Below are 10,668 nucleotides of genomic sequence, written 5' to 3' on the forward strand. Positions count from 1 at the left end.
TTTTAACAAATTGGGTATTTTAATTTTTATTAATTATTATACGTTATTGTTATTGTTATTTTTATTTTTATAAAATTATATTTATATCTTTATATTTCACAATGGTTACATTTTCAACTATATGGTAAGTATTTCTCATTTTAACATTATGAGTTTGGGCTTTTCATTTTATTGTATTTGTTAGTTTTAATCAATAATTTATCATTCTTTGATGTTTGGACATCATAGTGAATTGGATGAAAATGTAATTATTAAGGTAATAATTACATTTTTTTGTAATTGCAATTAAATGTAATTTGCTATATGTGTTTGACCGATGAGTATAATTATATCGTAATTCCTTATGTCATATTTGATAGAATGATTTGTACTTATACGGCTACATAATTTATATTTTAAAAATATTAATTATTGTAAAAATTATTAATAGGATAAAAAATTCAAAATAAATAACAAAATTACAATCAACTCATTATATGTCTTATAATCACAAAAATATTAGTGATGTTGTTAAGAGGAAAAATATTTTTTAGGACAACAAATATCTTATCAACCACATTTCAAATTTTAAATGTCTTAAGTTAAAGAGTTTTTGAACTTTCTATGATGCTTGTGTCTAACATCATTCCCTTAAATGATATTATGCCCCATGACATGGTGCAAGAAAACATTTTCTATTTGCATAACTACCATAATCCTTATATAAACTCTAATTATAAAATCTTATAAAAATAATTTAGAAAAAACTTATGCTAGGTTATATTCCTTCTTATAATACGTAAATTTATAATACGTAAATTAAGTAAAAATAATATAAAATTTATAATATATAACTTTTATAAAATATGTTTTATAAATTATCCAAAATTTTTATAACACTTTTTATAAACAATATATTTTTTGTCATAACTTTAGAAAATTATTTTTATAAATAAATTATGATAAAGAACTATAAAAAGTTTTATAAACAAATATATTATTTTTACAATATATAATATGACCAAAAAAATTTTGTCAATCAAATTTTTTATAAATAAATACATTATAACATTTTTATAATATGTAAATTATTTTTGTAATAATATTTTTCTATTTTACTTTGGTTTCTTTTATTTTTCGTGAAAATATTGGTTTGATAATAACCACACCGAAATACATAACAAAAAATATATCAAATAAAAAGTAAAATATATTATTGAATTTATGATAATATTGTAGTTAATATAAAATTATAACTATTTAATCTTTCAAATTATTAAAAATAAAATTATAAACAAAATATATTTTCTTGGGCCGGGGAACAATGTTATATGAAAAAGTTGGTTATCAACATATGAAATTATTGTCAAAAGTTATTGAGCCGGGTAATTGCTTTCCTCATGGTGCTTGCCATCCATGCCACGATAAAATGCTAAAGAATTGGTATCTCATATATAACCAAACATTTTCTTGGGTCATTCTCATTTCTACACTAGAAAAGAAAAAAGAAAGAAAGAACAGCTCCCGAGCAACCAGCGCCGCCCTATTTGCCACAAAACCCTAGCGTACATACTCCACAGACATTGTCGTTTACTCTCGGCATCCATGGGTAAGTCTCTCAGTGTTTTTCTTTCTGGACCTTTCATTTCCTGATTTTCTCTTTATTCTTACAGTCAGTATTGATTATGTTTGCTTTCCTTAATTCCGGATCTGCTTGATTTACTCGCTGATTGCTTCAGTTTTGATCTGTTTTTGTCGAAAAGTTCACTCAATTTTATATGCTTTTTTATTTTTTCCAATTACAAGATTTTTATTAATTGAAGTTGTAGTTTTCAATGCGTTTTAGCCAATGTGAGTGACGGTTTCTCATTATTGAGATATTTAGCCTTTTGTAAATATGAGCTGAATTGAACTTTAGTCGAGTAACTAAAATTGTTCTTACTGGAATAGGGCTATAAATTATAGGAATTTGTTTGTAATAATATTTTCATTATTTATTTTAACTCACTTTAGCATCTATATGTGCTGGGGAGGTTAATATTGACAACTTTCGGAATTAACGTGTCTACAATTTCTCTCTATTTTGTATTTGGTTTCTAATTTGTAGATATCGAGGCTGAGATCCGTGCACTGCAGCTTGACTCTGCTGGTAGTGTACTCTTGTTTTCATTTATGAATAAGATATATGTTTTGGTTTTCCCTTTTGTTTTGGAATCGCTTTTCTTTTTTTGAGTTCTATTATTGAATCTTAACAGAAGATAATAATGCCACGCTCATTCCTGAAGATGCAAAACCAGAAGAAGTTGAAATGACAGATAAGGTGGAGGAGGAAGGTTGGTAGTTTTGTATTTAAGTGGTGCCTATCTTCTTATGTTAATGAAGGCATTGGAGAGCTAGAGAATAGAGGAGAGGTTGTCATTGTGGAAATTCATTCAAGATTATAAATTGTAAACTTGGTTGACTACAGTTATTTCTATCTCCAAAATGGCATTTAAGAGTTTTTATACGAAATAAGTTTCGTTGATTCTGTGAAGTTACAGTAAGATTGAATAAATAATAGATATTAAACTGTTTTACAAGGTTTTATTGGAAGCTTTTTGATATAATTCATGGACGACTCCTTTTTTGTGTGCAAAAGTGATATGAGTCTCTAGGTGATGTGTTTTCTTGTGTCTTACATGGGATATGAAACTGTGTCAGTTTGTGAATTGCAGAGCTGATTTGAATTAGGTTTGGGTTTACTTCAGCTATGTTACATTGATTTAGGACTTGGTCTCAGGCATTGTATATGTTAGGCATAACTTTTTGTCTTTTCTTATGAAACTGTTCATCATTTCCTATAAACTAAAAGCATTCAAGAATAGGGGGATAAAGTTATGGTAGGATGAACTGAAGAGTCCATGTATCACTATATACTTGTTTCTTTCGTGATTACCTACATCTTTTGTTGACCATCTCTATTTTAACATTATCATTTATAATGGGCTGCTGATAATGAATTGTTGGTATTTTTACCTCTTTTTCCAATTTAGACACCAAAGCAGGTGCAACTCAGATGCTTATTGTTCTTACCTTTTTCTCTAAATTTTTTCCTTGCTCTTTCTTTTGCTAAAATGCTGCATGTTTTTCTGTTCATCATGAACTTTTGTTTTTTGTTTTAGTTTCATTTTGAAAAGTTTTGGGATCTTTTCTATTTTTGATTTCAGGTATGACAGATGAGGTTGATACTAAATCTCAGCCAGTCCAGGCTGAGCCAAAAGGTTTTTTCATTCCCTTTTCTCTGCCTTCCCGTGCTTACCTCTATTATTCCTGTCACTTTAATATTCCAATTTTCATTTTTCTTGTTCTCAATTTTAGTTTTGTTGTGCAGTGAAAGACAAGGAAGTAGCTGATATGGATTGTGCAGAAGTACCAGATGAAATGGAATCACAAAAGAAGCGCCACTTGAATGTGGTCTTTATTGGTCATGTTGGTAGGTATTCCTACTTCATGGTTTTGCTTATGTGAAAGTTGGCATGCATTACATATCTATGTTCAATATTGAACCGCTTAACCTAGGAAACAGTTGAAATTTGTACTTTTATCCTCTCCAAGCCCTTTTTTATTATGTGCTTTTCTTAGTTCAGTCAATTTAGCAACATGCATGAATTCTGTGAAAAGCTGTTATAAGTTTAATTATTAACGGGACCGACTGTTACGAATTGGATTATGGTAGATTAAAAGTAAAAATGGTTAATGTATTTCAAAGCTGTAAATGAGAAAATTCATACAACCTCTCTCAAAGGATGTGTAACCAATGCCTAGTCACTGCTGATTAGTCGCAACATGTCTTCTCAAGCTTATTCATTAAAAGACCCTATATCAGCTTTTTTTAATAAATAAGCATTATCAAAGACTGCTCATAATCAATGTTCTTGTACTGGAATACATTATTTCTATCCATTGTATGTTTTGACTCTTTTATTTGATTCTTAGATGCTGGTAAGTCAACAACTGGAGGCCAGATACTCTTCCTCAGTGGTCAGGTTGATGACCGTACGATCCAGAAGTATGAGAAAGAAGCTAAGGATAAAAGTAGAGAAAGCTGGTGAGGCTTAGGTTTGGTATATAACTTGGATAGTAAATCAGTGCTGTTCCTTTTATATTTGTTTTCTCTAAAGAGCATGCACATGTTGGAATTTAGGCTGTATGAACCTTGTTTTGAAGGTTTCTTTGTATGTGTCTGTGATGAAACAATTCAGTAATTGTTTTGCTTGTGTTAATCTTCACTATATCAATTTTAGATTAGTTTCCTATAGTCGATCTGCATGAAGCTGAGATTGAGAGATACTCCCTCCATCCAGTAAAATTGGAACTTTTTTATTTTTAGTGGTAAAAAATTTTCAACTTTTACCTCTTATTCTTTAAAATTTAAAAGTAGAGAAAGCTGGTGAGGCTTAGGTTTGGTATATAACTTGGATAGTAAATCAGTGCTGTTCCTTTTTTATTTGTTTTCTCTAAAGAGCATGCATATGTTGGAATTTAGGCTGTATGAACCTTGTTTTGAAGGTTTCTTTGTATCTGTCTGTAATGAAACAATTCGGTAATTGTTTTGCTCATGTTAATCTTCACTATGTCAATTTTAGATTAGTTTCCTATAATCAATCTGCATGAAGTGAATGCTGAAATTGAGAGATACTCCCTCCATCCCAGTAAATTTGTAACTTTTTTATTTTTTGTGGTAAAAAATTTTCAACTTTAACCTCTTATGATTTAAAATTTATTATGAATATAATTTTGAAAAATTCATTAAAACTTTCAATGAAATAAGCTTTAGATATATCTTTTTATAAAATCTAAATTAAAATATTTAAAATAATTGAAGTTGAAGTTTGATAACTTCGACCTAAAAAATGTCAATTGCGACTTTTTTAATGGGACAAAGGGAGTATGATCTACGGTTCACATTAGCAGGTTTATATTGTGGAGTGTTTCTGACCGAGACAGCAAGAATTGTGAGCCAAGATTCAGTCTAATTCAAACATGGTAGTACTAGGATTTAACCCATGACTTAAATGAGTGACTAGATTACTGGCATCCATGGAGGCACTGTATTAGCTGCCCTTCCAGTTGAAAGGGATGTATAGGGGAGAGAGTGATGGGTTGAGTCCTCTTTTCCTCCATCCAAGCTATGTGAAGGTTTCATCAAGATTAAGTGTACTAAAGATGTAGTTGTCAAAGGAATTTACAGTACTTGGACAAGTTATTGGCTTGTTATTAATTTGTTATCAAATTGGAATCCATTTCCATTTTTTTTACTTTTTCTTGGATGCTATAAGTGCTGAAAAGTTCTTTTTGTCTATTTTATTATTTTATTGCTCTTGAAGATTCATTTATACTTTAGTATGGGTATCTTTTCGCAATTGATCCATTCTGCAATTTGCATCTTTTGAGAACTAACACTGGTTCACCGTTTTTAAAATTATTTTCCTTGCAGATTTGTCAGTAGGAAATTTCATTCTATTGATGTTAAGATTCTTATCTCTTTTTCTCTCAAACTGACATACCCACCCACCTGCCACTCTTTAAGATTTGCTTAATTCAGCACATGATCAATTACCTCAATGAAAATGTCTTACAGACTGGGGATCTTTGGCTTTTGCATTATCTGACTGAACTACTTTCCATGTGTTAGGTATATGGCATATATTATGGACACTAATGAAGAGGAGAGGGTTAAGGTAGTGTACAATGGGGAAATGTTGTTATAAACTTTGTGAAAGTATAGTTAATTCCTTGTATATCTCCTGTAATACTGTCAACGGTTATTCATGATTAGCTAGACTGCAGTTGTTACTCCAGGAGTTAACTAAATTTGAACTATTGATTGCAGGGTAAAACTGTTGAAGTTGGAAGAGCACAGTTTGAGACTGAGACAACTAGATTTACCATTTTGGATGCACCAGTAAGGGAACTGCCTCTAAAATACACTGTTATTTCTTTAATTTATCTTACCTTCAAATTGAACATTTAATTATTTGTAGAATAAGCTGATAATCTCATTTATTTTACTATTTTACTTTGTAAATTGAGATTTTTTTCTGGGTCTTGATTTTTTGTTTAGTTGAATTGCTTTCTTTAGTACCTATGTTGCTCCTCACATGCCTCTTTTGATATTAAAAATATATAGTACATGATTAAAATTGCAGGATCAATTTAATAGTGCATCACAAATTTGTCTTATAAGGTTGCAAATAGCATGCTCTCTTGCTATATAATGATGCTGCTCATAAATAAGAGAGAAAGAAACAGAAAATATAAAACGAAATGTTTCCGTATCATGCTACTTTTCATTAGATATGCCTTAGGGTATTGTCTAACCGCGATTAGTGTGCTTATATCTAATAAAAAATGGAACTGAACAAAGTCATTTTGATTTTTGACCAGATTCTTTTTATTTTGAATATAGATTTTGATGCAATTTTGTTTATTAAAACTAAATACAGTTTTGCATTGGCTACTTAGGGTCACAAGAGTTATGTCCCAAATATGATCAGTGGGGCATCTCAAGCTGATATTGGTGTGCTTGTAAGTCACATCCTCTGTCTCTCCATTAACTGCCTAATATAGTGTATATATTGTAGATTTGGATTTCATAAATGTCCACGGTTTCTTAATTAGGTGATTTCTGCTCGTAAAGGGGAATTTGAAACTGGATATGAGAGGGGTGGGCAGACTCGTGAACATGTGCAGCTTGCAAAGACTTTGGGTGTGTCAAAGCTACTTGTAGTAGTCAATAAGATGGATGATCACACTGTCAACTGGTCTAAAGAAAGGTACTTTGACTGGGTTCTGTAAAAAGTCTAAGCTTTTGTGCTGTCCTTAGTGTGTAGTTTATGTTGTAGTTTGGTTTGTTTAATAGTACTGATGGAGTCCTTTCACAGGTATGATGAAATTGAATCAAAGATGGTACCTTTTCTCAGGTCATCTGGCTACAATGTGAAGAAAGGTATTGGAACTGTTAAATAACCTCCAAGTTGCATTTTGTCTTGGTGATATTTTCAAGTTTGTTGAACCATTTACGTATGTTATTACCATGACTAGTGGGATATTGAAGTGCTTAATTTGCAAAGGTCTCTTGCATTTTTTGTAATATGTTCATGGTTGCCTATGCGACCGGACTTGTTTTCTGCTGTCTAGAGGCATAAATATTCAGGGTTTTTTAATTTGATATGATAGCATAGAACTCTGCTATGATCATCCAAAGAAATTTTACCTATTGTAGTTTTAACACATGTTTATCTATTTAGCAATATATTCTTTTATCAAATTGCTGTCAGTTTGTCTAGGAAACCTGGGTGCTGTTCGACAAACTAATAAAGTCAATGCTGCATACAGTATTTATTCAGGTTCTTAGTCTGATATGGTAGTTATAGAACTCTGTTTTATCATCTGATGGTACTTATGTAGTTTCAATATGGTTGTTTGGCCTTCAGCAGGTGTTTCTATTAAATTATTTTGAAGCTAAAATTGTGGAATAGAAGTAAATAATTCCTGTTAGTTTGTCTAGGATGCTTTTTTCTTGCCAAAAACTTTTGTAACATTTGATTACTTTTTCTTTGCATTATATTCTGTTCTGCGTAGTTGCAATGTAATTTTATGTCTAATAGGCTTTGTCTTCCAAAATTACTGATATTGAAATGTTGATTTATTGATTTCAATTTATAACTTTTAATAGGATCAGACGATGATAGCATGTTTTTATATGTTGGTGAAGCTTATGTTCCCATGTTGGAGACTTGCTTAGTCTGCTGAGCATATATTTTACACTTTAAAACCACTTGTATTTCATTGATTTCTCCTGTTTGAACTTGCAGATGTCCAGTTCCTACCAATATCTGGTCTTGTTGGTACTAACATGAAAACAAGAGTAGATAAGAATATATGTCCTTGGTGGAATGGTCCCTGCCTATTTGAGGCCCTCGATTCTGTTGAAATTCCTGTCAGGGATCCAAAAGGTCCATATAGGTAAGTGATCTAAAGCCTATCTTCCTTAGCAGGATTCACTGCATGCATAACTTTTATGTTTGCTTCTATTTCCTGGCTTCCTGCCATCTAACAGTAGCATGCATGATCAATTTTTGGGTTATCTTGTTTTTTGATGCATCTGATGATTGCTATCATTTCTATAGGATGCCTGTAATTGACAAATTTAAAGACATGGGAACTGTTGTTATGGGAAAGGTAGAATCTGGAAGCATATGTGAGGGTGATTCCTTATTAGTTATGCCAAACAAGGTGCTTTATCTTTTCAACCTTTTCATTATTTATGTGTCTATGCTCATTTTTATCTTATGGGTATGAAGATTTTATGCATGGATTGCAGGCTCCAGTGAAAGTTTTAGCTGTATACTGTGATGAGGATAAGGTTAGGCGTGCTGGACCTGGTGAAAATCTACGGGTTAGGTTATCTGGGATTGAAGAGGAGGACATATCGTCAGGTTTTGTCTTGTCAAGTGTTGGTATGTTTTGCTTAAATGGAGTTCCGTGATAAATCTATCCCTTTCTTGGCTTAGGTTCTTTTTGTGTGTTAGTTTTAGGGTATAATGTGTGTGTTCCCTTCTTGCAGTAAAACCGATACCTGCAGTCACTGAATTTACAGCCCAGCTGCAGATCCTTGAATTACTTGAGAATGTATGCATTTTATGTCATTTTCTGTTGTCCTTATTCTTTAAACTCAATGCATTGCGACCATAATGACCGAATGTAATCTGTCTTGTAAATGTCGTTGTTTAGGCTATTTTTACAGCTGGCTATAAGGCTGTCTTGCACATTCATTCTGTTGTTGAGGAATGCGAGATAGTTGAGCTACTACAGCAAATTGATCCAAAAACAAAGAAACCCATGAAAAAGAAAGTTCTTTTTGTGAAGAATGGTGCTGTTGTTGTTTGTCGTATTCAGGTTCAAACTCATCATTTTAAAATTTTAATCTACCAAACTTGATATTTTGTTTCTTGCCCCATTCAACTTTCTCGGTTGTCTGCATGAATTGGCTGATTAAAAAAGTGAGAAACAGTCGGAAAGCAGTTGTCCCAAGTTGTTTGCTTGTCCTTTTTTCCATAAGGGTAGAACTAGAAATAATAGGATCATTTCCAACTAATGATAGGCCACAATAAGCTTTCATTTTGGGGTTCCAGAAATGGGAAAATGCTCTGATAAATTAGAAATAGGTGCCTAGTACCAACATTTCCAGCTAGATTGAACTTGCAACATAATAGCATGGTTGGTTCTCTACTCTATCCGATGCATGTGTGATGCACAATCTTTTTAGTATGTTGTGTTTAGGCGGGAGGAGGCTGGAAACTCCATTCCGTAGGTTACATCTATCAGATGATTACTGACAGAAGATATTGGCTGCATTGATCTCTCCGTTAATTTTGGGTTTGATAAAATACTATTTTCTCATGCTTCTTAGGTCAACAGCCTGATTTGCATTGAGAAGTTCTCAGATTTTCCTCAACTTGGGAGGTTCACTCTTCGCACTGAAGGTAACAGAGACCCTTTATTTTTTCTTCCAATTGTGGATAAATTATTTATTCTTGGTGGCTGTGAGTGACACGAATTATCATATCTACAGGGAAAACCATTGCAGTAGGAAAAGTCACTGATCTTCCTTCACGCAGTAGTGCTTAAAAAATTTTGTTCTTAGAGGTGAGATTCGAACGTTGCTTATATCTGCTGTTTGAAGATTTTACTTTGTCACTGTTAACCTCCCCTAGTGGTATCCAACTTAAGACATAACAGACCACTGAGAAAGGATGGAAAAGAAAATTTAGGTATTTGACTTGATAACAATTCTGATACCAAATTTTTGTCTCATAACCGAGAATTGGATTTTAAAAGGTTTTTCTTCCCTCTGTGAGGGGTGGGATCCTTTTGTCACCAAAGTACTACACTATTGTTACATACCCACTTTATTTGGAGTTCCATCCTGGTTGGTCAACATTAGTGCTTTTTGTGTGGCTTGATCCCAAGCCTCTTCACTTGTAGATAGGGAATCAATTATGGAGTTGAAACTGGCTTTCTTGTGCTATTCCTCTCGGCTCATACAGTAGTTGGTAGCATGTTTAATTCGGAGATCATGCTGAAACTGGGTTATCCATAGCATTCCATGCCATTTGATTAATGCAGTTGGTTAATTCAAGGAGTAGGCTTTACTTTTTTTTCAAATTGTCATACACAAGATTATTGCAATTAGTTTTCATATACTCTTGTTAGTATCTGGATAAATATGACTGATGTACTTACCTTGGCAGGTAAGCAAATTGCTGTGTAACTTATCCTGTTGTGTTGCAGCACGGAAGAGTGGAGGGATTGTTGCTTTATCTATTATTGCCTTACAGATGTATTGATGTAACAGTTGTCAAGGGAAGTTGAGATGGTTATTGTTGCTGCTCTCATTGTGATTTTGATATATGGTATGAACCAGTACACACCAACCCATTGTTCATTAGGGGTAAAAAAATTACGGTTAATGGTGTTCAATCAGTTTTATCAAGCTTTGTTTATTGGATGCTTTTTGGTAGGCAAGTCTGTTTAATGTCGAATTTGTTGAAAAAAAAGCATATTTGTTTTCTTTTAACTCGCCAAGGTGATTGAAAAAAAAAAGAGGACTGGCTTCGTTTCAATCCGAGCTTGTTCCTAAAATAA

The 10,668-nt window shown here is 32.5% G+C and overlaps 1 protein-coding gene across 3 annotated transcripts; it reads left to right on the forward strand.

Annotated features, from left to right (window-relative positions):
• Positions 1–1,323: 1,323 nt before the first annotated feature.
• On the forward strand, positions 1,324–10,668 carry LOC108457007 (uncharacterized). Of its 3 annotated transcripts, none has more exons than XM_017755799.2 (19): positions 1,328–1,588; positions 2,087–2,128; positions 2,235–2,312; positions 3,186–3,239; positions 3,350–3,451; positions 3,955–4,066; positions 5,654–5,699; positions 5,852–5,923; positions 6,484–6,546; positions 6,640–6,794; positions 6,903–6,967; positions 7,836–7,986; positions 8,151–8,256; positions 8,345–8,480; positions 8,588–8,652; positions 8,755–8,919; positions 9,434–9,506; positions 9,596–9,669; positions 10,275–10,668. In XM_017755799.2, the coding sequence occupies exons 1-18, from the start codon at positions 1,585–1,587 to the stop codon at positions 9,649–9,651; spliced, it is 1,545 nt and encodes a 514-aa protein (XP_017611288.1). In that variant the 5' UTR covers positions 1,328–1,584; the 3' UTR covers positions 9,652–9,669; positions 10,275–10,668. The 3 variants fall into 3 exon arrangements, with proteins under 3 accessions (XP_052874943.1, XP_017611288.1, XP_052874942.1); XM_053018982.1 differs by having other exon boundaries at positions 10,379–10,668; XM_053018983.1 differs by lacking the exons at positions 2,087–2,128; positions 2,235–2,312 and having other exon boundaries at positions 1,324–1,588.

This window comes from Gossypium arboreum, chromosome 9 (genome assembly GCF_025698485.1).
Source record: "Gossypium arboreum isolate Shixiya-1 chromosome 9, ASM2569848v2, whole genome shotgun sequence".
NCBI classification, from domain to species: Eukaryota; Viridiplantae; Streptophyta; class Magnoliopsida; order Malvales; family Malvaceae; genus Gossypium; species Gossypium arboreum.